Here is a 20,604-nt window from a genome sequence, read left to right on the forward strand (position 1 = left end):
ATTATTATCAACTTATCAAGTACAAAAGATCGGGTGACTCCCATCTTCCAGAGGAGCTTGGAAACTTTGCCAATACTGCTAAACTTTGAGAACTATACAGATAATGTTTTAAACCCTTAACAAGGTAAATAAAACTAAAACAAGTGTTTGGGTTATATATGCATATCAAGCATATCTTCTAAGTCTATGCATTTTTAAAAAGTGTGAATTCTCATTCTGTGAGCAAAACTATAACGGCTGTCAAATGTTTGTACACAGCAGCCTGTGTGTAAGATGTGTCTTTCTCAAGTGTGTCCCTATATTCCTCGCACGTAACATTCTTTGGATTTTATTACAGGAGCCAACGTTTTTAGTTGTCAAGCTCCATCTAGTGGCCAAAGAGTATAATGCAGATGACTACACCGCACAAGATATTCCCTGCCAGCGTACAGCAACACTCTAATGGCCATTCCTTAGTTGCATTCGTTTTTTAGGAGCAGCAAAAGGTATGTGGCGTTTTGACAGTGTTCTACTGTTATGGAACTAACGCTTCCTGATCCAGAAAAGGATTGGGGCCCCTTGCTTCTAACAGTTATTTAAAACAGAGAACTTACCATACTAACACAGAGAACAGACTAGATTGCCTTCTTATATGCTGAAACATTTCCTCTTTCGCTATTAAAACTTGAGGACTGAAAAGTGTTTACTTAAAAATAAAGCATCTGTGGATGAGCTTGCCTAGCTACATATTTCAGAGTCACAAGGTGGCAAAATTAAACAATAAGCATCCTGTTTGGCACTGACAACGGCTGTTGCGGGAAATGTCTTGTCTTTCTCTCCCCCCACCCTTTAAAAATGCAGCTAGGACTATCAAAGTGTAAGAATATTGATGGCTGCATGCCAGCTCTAAAATACTCTCATAATTTCTGATAAGGTATAGTATAAATGCAGTATACCTTATCAGTATAAAATAGTATTTGATTTTAACTTCCCTGAAACCAACCAGAAAACTTGAGCCAGGCTGAAAAACGTGAAACAAAAACAAATCAGCTTTACGTTTATATACTAAAAACAGTTTTAGCCAAAATTCAAATTATGTTTAAGTCCCCCGGATTTAACCAGATTCTGGAGCAGGCTTATCTGGTCCTAATGCTGGTATGCATAGAAAGCAATGAGCAAGCCTCAAGCATTTATTTTAACTTTCTCAGGTTCTGAAGATCCCATAGTCAAATAAACCCAGATTTTCTCTGATTCACTTCAGCCTCTAGCATGATTGTGTAGGATACGTATAAAAGCCTTGGACTGCTCTCGATCTCACCCTAGGGACAAAGCAGCATCTTAAACAGGCTTATTCTTTCAAACTTCGCTGTCATACTTCATTGTGATTACTTTTCATCTGCCTTACCTGTGTAAAATATTTTCCATCAGGTTTCAAGACTTTCATTGAAAGGTCCAGAATCATCCGCAGAAACTCCCACGTAGAATCTAAATTTGAAAAAATACTAATTGTTTAATTAGCAATTCACAAGGAAATATTCATAACTGTGGTAAGCTATAGCAAAAGGTAACATTCTTAACGTTACGATAATCTTTTTGTTCAGGGCTATAGGATGCCTTGTAAACACGTGGCAATTACAATGGAAAGGGCATAGCATCTGTGTGCAGAAGTGTGTCATAATGGCCAACTGTGCTCCATTTTCTACACACATGCCCACACACTTGACATGCATACACCATCTAAGCCACTCCTGGGTCAATGCATGCCTCCTTCTCCCCAACCATCCCCTTATCCCACCCAGATAGAAGTTACTCAACTGCAATCAAGGTTTTTAAATGAAAGAGTTTTCATTGTAAACAAGGTTCGCATTCAAAAGGTCAGAGAGACATTAACCTTCTTCTGGAGATGTGGAGATTGGAACAGCTGTCAAATCGTTAATTACATAATCAAACATCCTTTCTTCTTTGGCATACCTCTTCAGGACTGGAATACAATCTTCTATTAGAACCTAAAAAATAACAATAGTAGAATTTTCATATGTGGGGTTCCTCAGTTAGATCACTACTACCTTTTTAGCACTCCTAGATCACTCATCCATTGTTTCTGTCATTTCGACGGTACCAACATTGAAGTCAGTAACTAGACAGTAGCACTGAAGTCAGTAACTACCGTAATTTTAGCTCCATAGGGCGCACCGGACCATAGGGCGCACCTAGTTTTTAGGGGGGGGGGGATAAAGAAAAAAAATTAGTTCGCCCCCCCCCCCCAGCCATGGGGCTGGGGAAGCCCGAGCTTCCCCTGACCCCAGCCCCCAGAACAGGTCCAGGAGCGGCGGCAAGATTTCACGCAAGAAGGCTTGCGGATAGCTGCCTGAAGCCTGGAGAGTGAGAGGGGTCAGTGCGCACCGACCCCTTTCGCTCTCCAGGCTACAGCGAAAGCCTGCATTCGCTCCATAGGACGCACACACATTTCCCTTTCATTTTTGGAGGGGAAAAAGTGCGTCCTACAGAGCGAAAAATACGGTAGTATACATAGTTTTTGTTTTTAATGCCCTTAGCGTGTGGTCAAAATGTATAGCAAAGCCTGTCAGTGCCTGGTGGTTCACATATAACACATCATGTTTGCATACAAGCCTACGTGCAAAAAAGGCAAATGCCCATAACCTCAACATCACAAGACTCAGATGAACAGATTGCACAGATGCGTTGGGCTCTATTTCGGTATGCTCCCATGTTACGTGCACAATTATCTGACAGAGAAGGGATGATCTCAGCCTCATTGTGAATATATATTCACCATCTACACAGGATTCTTTAACTCATTTTACTTTCACAACAGTGCCATAAGAAGCTGTCTTATACAGTCAGACAACTGCTTGATCTAGATCAGTACAGGTGAAACTCGGAAAATTAGAATATCGTGGAAAAGTTCATTTATTTCAGTAATTCAACTTAAAAAGTGAAACTAATATATGAGATAGATTCATGAAATGCAAAGTGAGATACGTCAAGCCTTTATTTGTTATAATTGTGATGAAAACCCCAAATTAACAATCTCAGAAAATTAGAATATTAAATGAAACCAGCAAAACAAGGATTGCAAATAGAGCAATATTGGACCTCTGAGAAGTAAAAGGATGCATATGTACTCAGTACTTGGTTTGGGCCCCTTTTGCATCAATTACTGCCTCAGTGTGGCGTGGCATGGATGCTATCAGCCTTTGGCACTGCTGAGGTGTTATGGAAGACCAGGATTCTCTTCTGCATTGCTCAGTCTCATGTCTCTCATCTTTCTCTTGGCAATGCCCCATAGATTCTCTATGGGGTTCAGGTCAGGCGAGTTTGCTGGCCAATCAAGCACAGTAATCCCATGGGCATTGAACCAGGTTTTGGTAGTTTTGGCAGTCTGGGAAGGTGCCAAACTCCTGCTGGAAAATGAAGTCAGCATCCCCATACAGCTCGTCTGCAGAAGGAAGCATGAAGTGCTCCAAAATCTCCTGGTGGACGGCTACGTTGACCCTGGACTTAATGAAGCACAGTGGACCAACACCAGCTGATGACATGGCTCCCCAAATCAACACAGACTGTGGAAACTTCACACTGGACTTCAAGCATCTGGCATTGTGTGACTCCCCATTCTTCCTCCAGACTCTGGGTCCTTGGTTTCCAAATGAGATGCAAAAGCTGCTCTCATCAGAAAAGAGATTTGGGTGGTTCTATAGGATTTCAGAGGAGCATTTCCCAACTTCTACGTGGAGATACTAGCAGGGATGAACCAGGGTCCTTTGGTTACTAGTGTTGTGGTCCACTCTCAGATTTGGCTGAGAGACCATGATGAGCCCTAAGGCTACCCAGAGAACCCATATTTGATTACTACTACTCCCCACCCCCAAAGAATGTGACAAAAGGCAATGGGGGGAATCATTAATTGTGCCAGCATTCATTCCTTTCTGTACAAAACAAAGACATCACAAAATAAAGAAAACTGAAAATAAGGTAATAAGGATCAACATGCAGTTTCAGTTTTACGGTGCTAGAATATTTCCTTTTATAAATTGAATTTATTTATTTATTTAATTAATTAATTTTTAATTTATTTATTTATTTATTTTATTTATTTATTTTTTCTATAACATTATTCTAATTAGGAAGTCTAGCATACCTCAGATGCCTAGTTCTTGAGTTTATAAATGTACTATATAGCCTGTTTATGCGGAACACATTATGACTCTATTTCACAGTCCTGCTGTAGATGGAACAATGGATATTATAATTTCAGTGCATGCGGCCTCTTCCGAAACATGTATACATTTTAGTGACTTAAAGCAAAAAGAAAATCAACTGCTACTAGTTTATCATTTGTTCATAATGTCTTAGAATTGTATATAGCTATACACAATACACAGTATTGCATCAGAAAGTACTCCCAAACGTGTATTTTCATTGATGCAGATAACATATTTCATTTTGCATGTTTAAAACAATTAGTTACCTGATAGCATTCTCCTTTCAGATTGTCCAAGACATCTCCACATGTTTTGCGCATATATTTTCGACACCCGTCAATCACCATTTGGTCAATGTATCTGATGCTAGTTAAGAATCCACCAACTCATTTTGTTGAAGTTATTAAAATAAGTTATTTAGTTTTGCTTCGGAATAGCAAGGTTTAGATTCCATAATCAATAGACAATTGTTTCAGGCAACTCTTAAATACATGTTATTGACAACTGTTTTAAACATTCCTTTATAAGTAGCTAATTATCTGACACATAGTCCTAATTTTAAAATATACTTAGCATGGCTCAGAAAGTTTAAATTTGCTGCATAATCATAAATGGCCAACATTTAAGTATCTTGGTCAAACGATCTACTAAAGTCATGATGCCTCTATCTGAATTAGGACAATCTGAGCCAGGTTTAGGGTGCCCGACACACAATGCAGAGCTTAAGATGGTTCTGAGAGGTGCTTGTATTAATTGCCTGATCTATTTTGATCTTTCAGAACAGAATACACAGGGAGAAATCATGACAAAACATTTTCAAAATGAACCATCACCCGCTTATTAAAAGGATATCTCTACCATGGTGACCATCTTTGGTTTCAATTTGACTATTTCATACAGTATTCCCCCATCACCACCTCCAAGAATGAGGACTTCTTTGTCCGTGTAGTCTTCCTTCCCGCTGCCCATTATAGCTTGTGTATATGCCAGGTCACTCTCTGCCAGATCTTGAAAAGCACAGGGATTAAGAGATATATGTGAGCATGTTATAAGAAAATTCTTTTGTTTGTGCTAAATAAGAACATAAAGTTAGACCCGCTTGCATTTACATTTCAGAAATCCACAATGACTTCATTATTTTAAAGTAAATCATTCAGACTAATTAAAGGGGGGGGGGGACTAGCAATGTTATTACAGATTTAGAAAAATAAAACCTGTGGTTTTACATTTCTATGTAAAGTTATTCACTAAAATACAAGAGGAATGTCAAATATCTATTAATGGCTGTGTCACTGTTATTCCCTGATGTATATGAACATAATTTGTTTATATACATCACTGGTGGGAAAACTGTGGGGTACATGCAACCTCCAGTCCTCTCCCCATGTGCCTTCATTGTGTGTGGCCTTCTCCTGACCCCCTGTAACTCATTCTCTCCTCAGTCCATCAAACAGCTGGTTGGTGGGTTCAGAGGAGCCTGATCACTTCCTGCTGGGGTGAAGAGGGGTTGGTTGTTCTTTAGCTCAGCAAGGAAAGGCCCTGAAAGCAAGGCTCATGGTGCTTTCAAAAGATATGTGTCTGTGTGTTCGAGCCCCACACTGGGCAAAAGATTCTTGCATTGCAGGTGGTTGGACTGGATGACCCTCGTGCTCTCCTTCCAATTCTACAATTCTTCATTAGTTGACTAAATCAGGAAGACAGTCTCCTTTCTCTCCAAACTCAAATACTGGGACACCCATTTCAAGCCCACTTGTGTGCCTGCCATCAGGAAGTACCTGATTCAATGGACCACATTCTCTTAGATTGCCCTTTACACAGCAGACCTCACCAACTGATGCTGAGCAAAATGTTGGACCTCCAGCCCACAACTCCGAGAAGCCAAATAAGGTTTCTCCTGGCAGATCAGGACAAAGATATTGCTGCTTTAGTAGCTTCCTTTTGAGCAACAATTTTACCCAAAAGGGTTCCCAACAAACTATCCTTTTAGGAAATAGACAGGGCATAGCAGAATATCCAAATGCACACGACTATAGTGTGACTTTATAACCCTTGATAGCTTCACTGTTATCTTTTTAATTATTCCAGTTACTTGAAATGTTTTATACCGTGATGCCAATATTTGATTGATTGATACTGGGACACTACTGTTTGGCATAATCCACCTATTTTCCTACTACAAACTGCATTAGAAATTCTGAAAGGGAAACAAAGCAGTATGAAATTCTTTCAAACCCACAAACATAAATGGTTAATACTAATTCAGTTCAAATACTTGGAAACAGTGAAATCAGATAATTCATGCCTTCGTTTGTGGTTAGGTTTGTCACTGGAGTTGACCAATGACACACCTAGAGACAGCAGCAGACTGCAAGGAAGCCGTCAGCACCAGCCAGTGTGATAATATTATGCTCCAAAATTTCAACATTCCCAGGAGAAGAGTCCATACCATAGTATGATTCATTCCATTAACATAATCTTTTAATATAGATAGTGTAATTAGTTTTGATAACAAGGGGAGCCTAAATACAATAATCAACAGAATCTTATCTGCTATTTTCCCCCAGTGGGTTGAATGATACAATGCTAGCAGGAATGGAAGAAACTAGCTTCATCAGCACTGTATAAAATTTCCAGCCAAATTTATTTCATGTTGCCCCCAAAGATTCCTTTTTACAATTACTGATGGGGTAATATAAAAAAAATAATAGATATGATCTCAGCTGAAAAACACTTTGACCACAGGTCAAAATATCAGAAAGAGAGAAATTCTGATAATAGAAATCCCAGAAGCTCTGTGGGAAACCGACACAATTTAGAGTCCGCAAAATTAAACGCTGCCATCCAGAAGTTCAAGAAAACCTTCTGCAATTACTGCCTGTCCAGGGCTGAGGGAGAAAAAAATAGGGTGGCTGGGTTTTAAGCACAACAAACCACAAAACATGGGTTGACTTTGGACTGACAGGTCACAAGTTGTGCAGGTCAACTCTATAGCAGTTGGCTCTGTATTATATAAAAACAGCAATACTCACTAACATCCCCACTGAGGATAAGAATATTTCCAAACTGTTTCGAGTGTAAGATTTTAATATTCTGGTAAGCTGACTCTTCATCATAAACAACTTCATCAATGTCATATTCCACCAATCGTCCATCTGCTGTGGGCCAATATTTATCAATAGCATCTCCTCTCACAATGGCTGGCAATCTGAGAACGAAAAGACAAAAGAAGAGAACGTTCACAATTTCAGGTTTGTGCAAGTTAGCAAAAGCTGTATTATAGTCAAGACATTTCTAAAACGTTACCTTCCTAGAGGTACTCAAACAGTGTTCCAAGCAAAGAATTTCCATTGTAAACTTTTTAATGTTAGTACTTTTGAGACAATTGTTATTCCCTGATTTGCAGCCCCAAAAAAGTATTCCATTACTGGAACGGAACAAGAGATAAGCAGCACACAAAAGGTTTTTGAAAATGTGGTTATTTTTAGCATTCACTGGTACAACATTCCAGGCAGACTCTCATGTTGACTTATCTATGAGTATTTTAAAAATGTCCATTCTGATACCACGACAGCAACAACTGAATTCCTAGGCTGGAATGTTTACATGGAAGCTGCTGTTATATAACTTGGACATAGCTGCCAAACAGGTTGCCAAACGACGGTGGATAACTGTGCTAGCTATTAATGCTTTTATATACTTTGTTAAATTAGCTTTCTAAAGGTAGAAATGACAGAGCATGTTAAAAGTTGTTTTGTTTGTGAACCACCCTTGGTATTTCTTCTTGAAATGCAAAGGGTATACAAATTAATTTAATTGATTAATTAATTAATTAAACTATGCCTTCACAACAGCAGAAAACATAAGGACAGGAAAATCTGTCATGCCTTTCAGTAATACCCAAGCCATGCCATCTAATGAAACAATTTAAGAGACACTAGAGGGCAGTACCAGATAGTATGCAAACTTCATGAGACCAAAGGTTTTTTTAACTATAAAAACCAATTTGCTTTATAGACTATTAAAACCAGATAAATATTTTGATATATAGAGAGCAAACCCACCAAAATATCTCAAGCTTTATTCTTAATGCCCCCTGTCCACTCCTATGCCACACATTATGTATTCATTTACTGGTGCAGTTATTTTACCCAAATAGCCATTGTCTGGTCAACTGGGATGCAAGAGACTGACAAAATGAGCTGACAAAAGGCAGATCGCGTGTAGTGTGTAAAGCTTGTTCCAGGGGTACACTGCAACTGCCCACAGAGCAGGAATACTACTCTTGCTTTTCCCAGCATTACCCTGCTCTCCCCACAGCCAACTAAGTGGCCTTCACTTACGTGGTACTCAGGCAAGGAACATCAACAGCACCTGGCTCAATGACAGCTTGGAATACTTTTACCTCAAAGTCTGGAGAGGAAGCAAAACAGTTGCCACCTCACAGAGAGCACACAAGGCTATGCTGATGCTTCCTACTTTTTCACATGGAAGTATAACCTGAGCAAGAAAAAGCTACAAAATGGTGGCATCCCACAAAAGCCAGAGAAGCAGGAGACTAAAATCACTGGTGTTCCAAGTAATAGTTTCGCTGTGCTCTAGTGCAAACGTGAACTGTACTGAATGTGAAAGTGCTGGTGACGTTGACAACCAGATGTTCAGATTACTATCAGAGGCAAAAGGCTGCCTCTCTCACCCCTGTAACCTACTACACAGTATTAGTTCTGTTTTTCTAACGTAGTCAGCCTCCATGCCTTATCAATGCTTATTACTCTGTTCCGGTATGTAACCAAGTTATTTCCTTGTCTAATCCAGCATTAGGTAACTTGTGCCTTCCGCATGTTGCTGGATTCCAACTCTTATTAGGCCCAGACAGAATGGCGAAAGGTCAGTAATAAAGGAAGTTGCTGTCCAACAACATATGGAGGGCGTGACCATGGTTGCTGATCTCCTCAGAACTTCAGGAAACCGGACAAACCCATTGACTTTAGTTCCCATCAGCTTGTTCTGCAAACAGCCAGATATTATAAATACAGTGGTACCTCAGGTTAATAACTTAATTCGTTCTGGAGGTCGGTTCTTAATCTGAAACTATTCTTAACCTAAGGTACCACTTTAGCTAATGGGGCCTCCTGCTGGCGCCGGAGCACGATTTCTGTTCTCACCCTGGGGCAAAGTTCTTAACCCGAGGTACTATTTCTGGGTTAGCGGAGTCTGTAACCTGAAGCGTCTGTAACCCGAGGTACCACTGTACCAGTCTTTGGCCTAGCTACAGATTCTCTCCAATCACTGGAAAAGAACGAAGGAATGCATATGGGTGGGTTGTTTCTATATCCCCCCACTAATCCGTAGGTATGGAAAAGAATGTCAAATAAGGTGCCTTAGGCCCCTTCAAGTTCAGCTCTCTGCTTTAGTTTTTCCCCAACCCCATGTATTTCTGTATGGAATAAAAACCACAATAACATGGCAGCCCCCCCCCCCCCCGCAAAGACGACAACTTAACACCACCCAATTATGCCCCCCGATTTCAGATTATTTCATTTCTATCCTACCTTTCTAGTGCCTATGCACTATTCAGGGCATCTAACTATACTTGACAATCACAGTATTATATAAAACAACTTATTCAGTAGGAAGTTGCCTTACAGGCAGATCATTGATTCATCTAGTTCAGTACTGTCTACTGACTGGCTGTGCCTCTCCATGGTTTCAAGTACTTAGCAATGCAAGAAGCTGCCAAAATAAAATAAAATGTCTCTACCAACTAGCAAAAGGCAGCCAGAGATGAACCATCCATTTTTCATAGGTTTACTTTGGTGCAGCCACACTATGTCATCATGGAACTCCACTGAATAATCTACAGCAAATGAAAACTTTACTACGTTAAGAAAATGTAAGGGTAAAATGAATGAACTTGAAGAAAATGTTTTGTAAGTCTCAATACTATGTGTTAAAATTCCATATTCATTTACCAGACATGTCAGTACATCAACAAAGACTTCGCTGGGCAATCTGACCAAACAATCTCAAAATTCCTCACCGTTTTACTCTTTTGATGTTTCTATGACACAGTTCTTTCATTCTTTCTTCTATCTTGTTTAGAAGCTGTGATAAAAAAAAAGTCTGGTTAAAAAACAATAGGATCCAACTAAAAGAACAAGATTCCTAAAAATATGATACACAGCCAACTTTTCTCTCTCACCTCCAAAGCCCATGGTAGCAAAGCCTTAGGATTTTGTCTATTTTCCCTTCTCATTTTTGTTAAAATTAATTTTGCTTTCAGTGAGTTTAGCACTGCATACAAGCCAGTGAGCTTAGTTTCTAAACAAACCAAATCCAAAACATGAGTTATATATAACCTCCTTTTTTATCATTTCATTAAGTTTGCTGTTAAGTAGTATTCAGGGTTTAGAGGTAAAAACAGAAAGATCTGCAACGCCTTATATACAAACAGAAACAGAGAGAGAGAATTAAAACCATTGTGAAAATAAAAATGGTATTGTCTTCCACTGAAATGTCATCAAGCTCAGGGCCAGGCGATCTGTTAAGGAATGCAGTTAATGGGTTAATTCTCCCCACAATGTACCTACAGGCATTTCTGCTTTACTGTTATGTCTGAAGCAAACTAGAGGCTTGCCCCGTACTTTCCCACTGAGTTTAATGGCTGCAAGAATTAAAACCTAGCATTTATGAAATTAAAAATAAGCTCTGTAAAAAAAAATGTGTCTACAATTCAAGCACTACCATATATATATGGTACTATACATACCTGCTCTACGTCTCCTCCACTCAAATCGTTGCAACTCTGTACATCGACCAACACCAAGCCATGAGGATAAATTCTCAGATTGGCAAAACTAGACAGTAAAAACAAGAAAAGTGTCAGATGAAAGCAGTCCCCCAGTCCCTACATTCTAAGCACCAACTTCTTCAACAAGAACTGCAGGAAGAAAACCTCCAGCACCTCAGCTGCCTACCTGCTGCCAACTCTCCCCTCATTTATATTCTAATCAACTGTCCTGTGAGCTTCTGTTGAAAGAAGACCATCTGAATATTTACATTGCTTCCTTCCAACTGTGAATACTTGGTAAGTCCTTGTGGTTAAGAGAAATTCTCCATTATAAACAAGCTTGATTGTTTTAAAATGATCTAAGATGACTAGAAATTTAGTATGTTTTGTTTTCATACAACAAGGAGGATTTCTAAAATATTATCAAACTCTGTTCCATGCAAGTTTGAAGAAATGGCTTTAATGCATTCTTCATTAAAGGGGCAATTGCGCATGTGGCAATGCAATCTTTAGGAGGTAGAACACTTAGCTCCATGAGTAAGAGGCGGTATCTAATACCACCAAGCATCTGCTGGGAAGCTAAGCATGCTGCCCAATATCCATGGAAAATTGAGAGCCAGTTGGAAAGTAGTCTTATTCTTTGTCTTTTCAAGAAACTCTAGGAACCTGTTTCAGCTGAAGAATAGGGGGGAAATGCTTTAAAAACATGAATGATGGAATGGGGGTGATGGAATCAGCTGGCTGGATGTGATCAGTGGAAAGATGTGGTCAATGTAGCCTGGGAATTTATTTATTTTTTAAAACCTGCTAAATAGCTGGCAGATGGGCAAGAGATGCTAGCTGAAGGAGAAGGTAATGAGCACAAAGGAGGTAAAGAGGAGACTGGAAAAGGGACAGTTTTATCTCTTGTGTCTCTTCCTACCTTGTCTTTTTCTCCATCCCTCCCCTTCTCTTTCCACCAGGAACAAGGCAAAGAAGGCCAAGGGAGAGGCACAGAGATATAAAAAGGACAAAGAAAATTATCTCATTTTCTAGACTGGTCATTTTCTGATTCACACAGAAAGTATTTTTAAATGTCCCCAAGGGCAGAAGGAAGATCTGCACATAGAAATCAATGAAGAAACCCAAGACTTTAATGCAGCTGTAACTTGAGCTGGAAAAGGCTACAGATGAAATAAAAATGTAAGAGGGAGAAGGAAGTTACAATGTGAAAGGGAGGGAGAAAATGGGAGGCAACAGGAAAAAAGGAACATCATAAGGCTGGGCAAGAGTGCTGAAGAAGAGCTGGGAAGAGTGCTGGAGAAGGGGACAACAAAAGAAGTTTCTAACTTCCCTGAGGAAATCAGAACTGGAGCTCACCAAGATGCCTTTTCACTTTTGTGAGGGCCCCTGGGTGCCAGCCCTCAACTACAGAGGCAGAGCTAACACCTTCAAATGGAGCCCACTCAGCCAGGAGTTCTGGTAACACATTGCCACAGTGTATGTGTGTTAACAGTTTTTAATTCTGGATTTTCAATTGTTGTAATATGCCCTGGGAACTGCTGGTGTAGGATAATAAATTTAAGCATCATGCTTGTTTTAGTATTTCTAGTATTCATTGTTTAACTTGTCAAACTTAAGTTTAATCACACTGCTTAGGAGCGCTTCTGATCCTAGCCTTGATTCTTGAGCCCAAGGTATCGCTGTGGCTAGCAGTGCCTTTGCCCAGCTGAAGCTAGCACATCATCTATACCCATATTTGCCTTAGTTACACCATGCTGTAATGGGCAGTATGAAAGCCTCATATGAAGACTGTCCAAAACAATTGCTTTGGAATGCAAAGGCATGTGACTCCTTTACTGAAACTGGCTTCCATTTTGTTTCCACGCCCAATTTAAAGAGCCAGTGATTTGAAGGACCACCAACTCCAGTATTAGCCCACCCGTCTCCTAATATCTTCTTCATCAGACGCGCTCCTGTGTATCTGATGTCTCCATGAGTCTGCTTAGCCCTGGGACCAGGGAGAGAGCCTTTTCAGTAGCTGCACCCAGGCTGTGGAATTGACTTGTGGTAGAAGCTCATCTTGCATTAATGGCCTTCTGTCAAATGTCTAAAGCCTTGCAGTTTAAGAAGGATTTTGGGATACAAAAGCTTTTAAAGGCCTTTACCAATTTGTATTTCACTTTGCCACAGTTAACTGTTTCATCATTGCTTAAGAATATCTACTTGTTTTAATGGCTGCCTTTTATCCTTTTGTGTTCTGCTGTTTTTAGCCATTTTCATTTAGTTTTTACCTTATTGCAGCTAGCTGTCTTGAGCTTCTTAAAGGAAAGGCAGGACATAAAAAAATTAAATAAACAAATAAAAATAACCTGTATTTGATTACACAAATTTCTGTTAACAGATTTCACCACTTACAAAAATTAAAACAACCACTAGCATACACACTAGCCAGTTCAATAATATGGTTTCTTTACTGCACAAACTCAAAAAACAGTTTCACTTGCCCAATTGTTTTTAAAATGTATGATAACATTCCAACAATTACTTGAAGTCAAACATCTCAAAGATTCATGTATTCCAGAAATACTTATTCTTTTCCCATTCATTGGCATTTTCAAATAAATTGGAATAAAAAAAAGGTTGTTTTTTTAAAAAAAATCATACCACCACATGCAGCGCTCTGAATGGCAAATGTAATTAACATTCAGCTTGGGAAAGAAAGTGAATGGCTGTTTTGCCTATATTTATGTTGACAACATGATTAATGAAAGCTTTACAATAGAGCCTTCTACAATTCTGCCTTTTGTTAGAGTGACCCATGAATTAAATGGACCTGGGAGAGATGACAAATATTACTTTTGCTGGCTTAACTTCATGCAAAGTGGCTTTAATCTAGATACAGAGGAATTGTTTTAGCAGAGACAACAAGGAAGCATGACTTAATCCCCAAGCAACTTCAATTCATTTAGCAGCTGCAGCTTTCCCAATGGGGATTAATACATGGTCTTTGTTAAAGGAAAACATTGTCGTCAGCAGCATTCACAGGAGTTTGAAATTGAAGAGAATGTATGTTCAAAACCTTTGTGGGTATACCATTATTCAGCAGCACTTCTCGACTCTACGGTGAACGTTAATGTACATTTAATGTGTGGTTTCCAATTCTGACTGACATCTACATTCTGTCTAGTCACAGTTCACAGTGTAATGTATTATTACTATTACCAGTAATTTTCTCAATCCAATTTACCACTTCTGCACTTATTTCCACTCACAAAACCACTTTCTATTATTCCCCTTTCATGTGCACATCATCCACACTCCTCAAGAAGAGACAACCAGTTGACCTTGAACTCAACAGCAACTGCTACAATGGCAAGAGGACCACTGATAAGTGTGACAGCATGAAAATTAGGAGAAACCTTGATCCATCCATTCCTTGCCCTGAAATCATTCAATGAAACCATTTCATGAGCAGAGAAAGGAGTAGAGTGAAGCCTGGTTTTCCTACAAACAAACCACAACTTTCCAGGCCCACAAAAGATAGGAATCTCTCTCTTTCCCCCTCGTAGGCACCAAGCATCCTTCTTTAGGGAGGGAATTCCATAATGTAAGTGTCACATTGGAAAAGGTATTTTCCCTACGTCGCCTCCCACCTTCTCTCTCATAGCTGGGTGTATTCAGAAAGGGGCTTCAGTAGAGGTTTCTAATATCCAGGCATGTTAAGCAGGTGGTACTTAAGGTTCCTGGGTTCTAAGCCATGTACAGCTTGCAAAGTAAAAAAAATCAGTACCCTGAATTGGTTTCAGAGCAGCTCTTCCAAAATTGATAGACTGCTCCAGCTAAATTTTGAACTTGGTGCAATTTCCAAGCAGTGTTCAAGGTGCACATACAACCTGTTATAGTAGTCTAAATGGAACTTCCCATGTCATGGAACACTGTATTTAAATTACTCCCAGTCCAGGAGAAATCACAGCTGACCTGACTGCTCCACTCCCACTGGTTGTTTAAAAGGAAAAACAATCCACACTAAATATTAATGGAACACCTAGCAGACTGGCTCCTCCAGTAAATACTAAGCTTCTGAGGATATCTTCTGAGGATACCATGCTGTTCCACAACCAGCAGATTGTCACTTGGTGAAAATGTAGAATAGTGGGTACTCAGTGGCAGCACCCAAACTCCATTGTGTAATTCATGATGCAGAGACAACAGTGAGCTTTAAAACACCTCTTAAAAATGCATATGTTTGTCCAAACTTTCCTAGACTCTGACTCTTAATTTTTAATTTTGTTTGGTACACTGTTCAGTTTTATTTGTGATATTTATTTGTGTTGAGTTTTCAGCTTGTTTTCAGGATTTTTTATTGAACCTTGTTGTCTGTGCTTTTATTGTTTTTATGCAAACCACTTAAGAGATTTTATTATATCAAGTGGTATATTTTAGATAAATAAGTAGATGAATGAATGAATGAATGTTATACTGTATTTAAAGCCTAGTTTGGCACTTAAACCATGGCAGCTGTTGTATAGTTACAGAAATCTTTGCAATGGGGGGTAGGAAGGAGGGGTTTTTTTTACATTTTACATTCCTGTTAGTTGTTAAATTCAATAGTTCACAGCACTTAAGTTTCACCTGGTTTCCACAAATGCACCAGTTGTTTCCAGCATTACCTTATTATTACAACAGGGATGCAGGTTCTCATTTTATCTTGCATTAAAGCCCACTCTCCAATGGAGTGCTGCGATCAGGCATATAAGTTTTTTTTAATGCCAGCACATCAGAAGGCAGTTAAGAACAGCATATATGACGTTACGCATAGTATTAGTTTTTAGAAGTTTGGATGTTGTTACCCAAGCACTTGTAGAAGCAGTAGGAAAGAAGTGGCTCACAAAGCTTAACTGTTACTGAGTGTAGTAACAGCAATTGCACGAGGGCTTGTGCAACATCTGCTGCAAGTTCAAGGTACCTTTCAGATTCAGCTATTGCCCTGTGCTAAATATGGGGCTCCTGCTAACAGAATGGCTGTTTCATGAACCAAATCTTACAACTGTATCTATCACCAAATACTTATATACCATCCAAATAAGAAAGGCTCTCTGAGCAGTTTACAAGCAAAAAAAATTAAACTGCAAGCTACTAAAAATAAGGCATCAAATAAAGGTAAAGGTAGAGGTACCCCTGACCATTAGGTCCAGTGGCGGACGACTCCAGGATTGTGGCGCTCATCTCGCTCTATAGGCCGAGGGAGCCAGCGTTTTGTCCACAGACAGCTTCCGGGTCATGTGGCCAGCATGACTAAGCCGCTTCTGGCGAAACCAGAGCAGCGCACGGTAACGCCATTTCCTTCCCGCCGGAGCGGTACCTATTTATCTACTTGCACTTGACGTGCTTTCGAACTGCTAGGGGGGCAGGAGCTGGGACCGAACTACAGGAGTTCACCCTGTCACGGGAATTCGAACCACCAACCTTCTGATCGGCAAGTTCTAGGCTCTGTGGTTTAGGCCACAACGCCACCCGCGTCCCAAGGCATCAAATACAGAGTCTAAAACAAAACCAGCAGCATAATAAAGAAAGAGGATAACCAGCAGAGGATAACACAACTGAGAAGTCTCAGAAAAGTCTGTAAATAGTACAGAATGCCTGACAATGAATTTTTACACGTGTGAGATTTCCATTTTGAATACTAAACAGTATACAACCACTCCCGTTTTAAATACAGGCCCTTCCACAGTAGCTGTTATGCAGGGCAGCTCTATTTTCTTAGAATTATAATGCTAAAATGGTACAAACCAACTCAGCCATTCACAGAACACCACGCTTCAGGGTGATGTCTCATATTGTTGCCAGGTCAGATAGCTGCAGCATTCAAGGGCAGAAAAATACCCATTGTTTTCAGTCAGCCAGACATGTGCAATGTTGTCTAAGAATGCGGTACTAGGCTTGTTTTGTAACAAACAATAAAGCCTTGTGGTTTTGTAGGGTTATGTATTCATTTTGTCACTGGGAAACACATTCCCATTACATTTTAGTTACTGTGGGCATTTGAAATTAACTCACTGAAACCCTTGCCAAAAAAAAAAAAAAGTGTTAAAGCTCTTAATTAAATGCCCTTTTTATTTCACTTCTTTGAAGGTGGATGACACATCTTGACAATACCATTTACCTGGTTGTTAAACAGTAATGCTAACACCCTCCACAAATTATGGGTCTATATTGCACTCACCTGCCATTTTTACTGACGTAGGTTGCTAAGTACCCATGATCTTCCCAGTTATGAATAGTTTCTGTCATTCCCTGCTCTTGGAAGATGGGCTGTAGACCTTTAAAAACAGCACTACAATCAGCTAGACAATGAAAGAAAAGACACCATGGGTCAATAAAGGCACTTCGATTTTTAACATGTATTCTTTCGATACTTGTAGAACTCTCATCATGAGCATAAAATTAGATTCCCAAGATGCTGGTACTGTATCTTCTGCCAGACATTTCCCCATCTGCTTTAGCTTTTTTGTCAGCATCTTCTCTCAGAAGGATAAAAACAAAGTATAAAGTGAATGTCTAAAATTATATTTCTTACTTAAGAGTAGCAAATTAACAAACTATGTGGCTGCATCTAGCTGTAAATGAAATACAAATTCATTCCAAAATTGCGTAAACTCTGATAAAGGAGCTTCCTGCTGGCTCCCGGTCTATATATAGCTACTAGATAGAAAACAAAAGGTCTTTCCTGTGTTTTTATTCATAAATATATTTATAAAATGCTTCTAATGTTGGGGTTGTGGGGAGAGACTTGCTGTCAAGGACAATTGTTTTAGTACATACAGTTGCACAAATATGAGAAACAGGCCTGTTCATTCATTTTAAAGAGAAAGAAAAATGAATACAAGGTTTTTAAAAATACAAATTTTAAATCTTCACTGCCTTTTTATATAATGATTCTTAGGTTCTTCCTTTGGTTTTTCCAAGCTGAATAACACATATCAATTATAATATACACATGTAAAATGTTTGCAGCCCACTGCATTACACAGGTTTGTACACCGGGGATGAATGTGGCAAATATTTATCTAGGAAAACAAAGCACGTTTCCAGAGTTCTATAACAAAAAGCAGCCCTAAGAGAGTGAGGACCGGATTCAACTAACCCAGAGCGATAGCGGAAGCCAATGCAAGGGCTCACACTAGCCCACAGCTCCCAATCCGCTCTGAAGTGTTGGAAGAACCCCCAGAACACATCAAGGGGGGGGATTCCATCTGGCAAACACAAATGCTTGGACTGACAGAATGATCATAAGAGCACAACATGAATTTCTTCCCCATATTCTCTGTACTGAAAGCAAGTTTGTTGAAAACAACTCTATTTCTAGTATAACATTTTTGCACTTCTGCAGCTATGCTCCTTACATCCCACGACTTCAGTTTGCGTAGTGGGGGAACAGCATACCTGTTTTTTATTTCTGCATCACAGGTAACCATGGTTAGAACGATATTTTTTTCTTTCTATATAAAATAGGTCCTATATGGCAAGAATGTTGCAAGGACCATTTGTCTATAGGCTTCATCATTTTGTTGACTAATCCATACATGGTAATACAGTCGCACTTTGGTTATTGAACAGAATCCGTTCCGGAAGTCCATTCGACTTCCGAAAACATTAGAAAACCAAGGCACAGCTTCCGATTGGCTGCAAGAGCTTCCTGCACTCAATCGGAAGCTGCAGAAGTCGTGTCGGACGTTTGGGTTCCAAAGAACATTCGCAAACCAGAACACTCACTGCCGGGTTTGTGGCATTCAGGAGCTAAAACATTCAAGTCACAAGGCGTTCAAGAACCAAGGTACGACTGTAATGATAATACAGAACAATCCAAATTTTCAGCAGGAGCACAGAATGATAGGAAATAAGTCAGCACAATGTAAGAAAGAATAAAAGAACATAGAAGAAACCTTTTTCTTATTATACTTGTGCATGAATTGTAACCTGGGGAGCTAATGAATAAAAAGTACAATGTTATAGGTAAATATTAACTCTTGCTCAGATGAATATCAGACCATTACATTTGCAAAGCCAAATGAGTTTTTATGTTTTCAACGATCTGAATCACAAATTGATCTGCATGAAAGGCTGGCTTTTGTTAAACGTTCAGGATGCTCAGCCAGGCATCCTTGTTTGTCCAAGTGGGATTCAAACAACAAGAAACTGACAGATGGTCATTTTGACATGTTTCAGGTTTCATTTTTCACCTTTTTTGATAGAAGCTAAACTTCTAGCGGAGTTGGGTGTGCCTGGCAATAATCCTAATCCTTTAGAAATTGCATTTTGCTGCTCATTAATTTTGAAAGGAGAGATGAGGAACCTCAGGCATAGGAGCTGAATACATAGGCCTCTCTGTCTGGCCCTCAGGATACTTCCAGGTCACACTTCTTTCCCAGCACCAGTCTGTACCCCCCTCAGGGGCTGTTGCCTATTTGGAATATACCATTGATATGTCTTCTTGCATACTTTAATGTACAGGTGTGTGCATTTGTGTAGAAACGTCAGGCCTTTGTGTGGCTAGAATATAGCCTATGGTCGAAACAGAAGAGTCACATTAATTGTTTTGCCCGTTTTTGCCTCTGGCATCATCCAACACTGGCAGGCAATTGCCAAGAAAGGAAAGCAACCTTTCAGCTGAAAAAGGACTAAAGACGTAATTATAAGACAGCTTGGTACAAGTTATGCCATATACAGTGGTACCTCAGGTTAAGTACTTAATTCGTTCCGGAGGTCCGTACTTAACCTGAAACTGTTCTTAACCTGAAGCACCACTTTAGCTAATGGGGCCTCCTGCTGCTGCCACGCCGCCGGAGCCCAATTTCTGTTCTCATCCTGAAGCAAAGTTCTTAACCTGAAGCACTATTTCTGGGTTAGCGGAGTCTGTAACCTGAAGCGTATGTAACCCAAGGTACCACTGTATAGAAAACCAGCCCAAAATGGTTCCTTCCACCAAGTATTGACTTTCATCAGCCTGTATGTGATGAGATGACTTCCTGGAGAAGTTTCAGGAATAAAAATACTCCCCTGTTTTTTCACTTTAACCTCAGAAGTCAAATTTCAAGAGCTCATATCCCATATAGCTTTTTTAATAGAGGCAACTCCACATGCCCCCGCGCATATGCGCAGTGCAGGTATCCTGAAAGTGGATCCCAGAAATGGGGAGCACCCTGGAGAGGAGTCCTGACATTTCTTAGTTTAAAATAAATGGTATCAGTCAGCCAGCCTAAATTTCGCAAGGCTTTGCTGATGCACCTCTTTCCTTAGAGCACAAGATAAACTGCTGAGATTAGACAGTAAGGGGCTGCCACAGACAAGAAGGGGCTTGTACTTGGTGAAGCAGAAAAACTTCCAGGGGGAGAAATGCTTACTGAACAGCTTAATTGATTAGGGTTGTTGTGAGAATGAACACTGGGGCACCATAAGTTCTATGACAGAACAGCAGGAGAAAAATGGGGAGGAGAAAAGAGCCAGCGTGGTTATATTGTGGCTAGAGTGTCAGACTTAGCATGGGAAGACAAGATTGAATTTCCCACTGAGTCATAAAAAGCAGGTAAGCTTTGTTTGGCCACCTTCTCTGTCAGCCTAATCTATCTCACTAGT

At 39.8% G+C, this 20,604-nt stretch overlaps 1 protein-coding gene across 2 annotated transcripts in view; it reads right to left on the reverse strand.

Annotated features, from left to right (window-relative positions):
* The window catches only part of SMS (spermine synthase), a 42,811-nt gene that overhangs the window by 7,801 nt on the left and 14,406 nt on the right, over positions 1 to 20,604 (reverse strand). For both annotated transcript variants that reach the window (XM_081001662.1, XM_081001663.1), the window contains exons 2-9: positions 17,195 to 17,315; positions 10,969 to 11,056; positions 10,240 to 10,304; positions 7,232 to 7,407; positions 5,053 to 5,209; positions 4,469 to 4,556; positions 1,871 to 1,985; positions 1,385 to 1,464 (exon numbers count right to left, since the gene is read on the reverse strand). In XM_081001662.1, the coding sequence (XP_080857788.1) occupies positions 1,385 to 1,464; positions 1,871 to 1,985; positions 4,469 to 4,556; positions 5,053 to 5,209; positions 7,232 to 7,407; positions 10,240 to 10,304; positions 10,969 to 11,056; positions 17,195 to 17,315 (890 nt within the window). The remainder of the gene's footprint in view (positions 1 to 1,384; positions 1,465 to 1,870; positions 1,986 to 4,468; positions 4,557 to 5,052; positions 5,210 to 7,231; positions 7,408 to 10,239; positions 10,305 to 10,968; positions 11,057 to 17,194; positions 17,316 to 20,604) is intronic.

Source organism: Podarcis pityusensis (assembly GCF_964106645.2).
Source record: "Podarcis pityusensis genome assembly, chromosome: 4".
NCBI classification, from domain to species: domain Eukaryota; kingdom Metazoa; phylum Chordata; class Lepidosauria; order Squamata; family Lacertidae; genus Podarcis; species Podarcis pityusensis.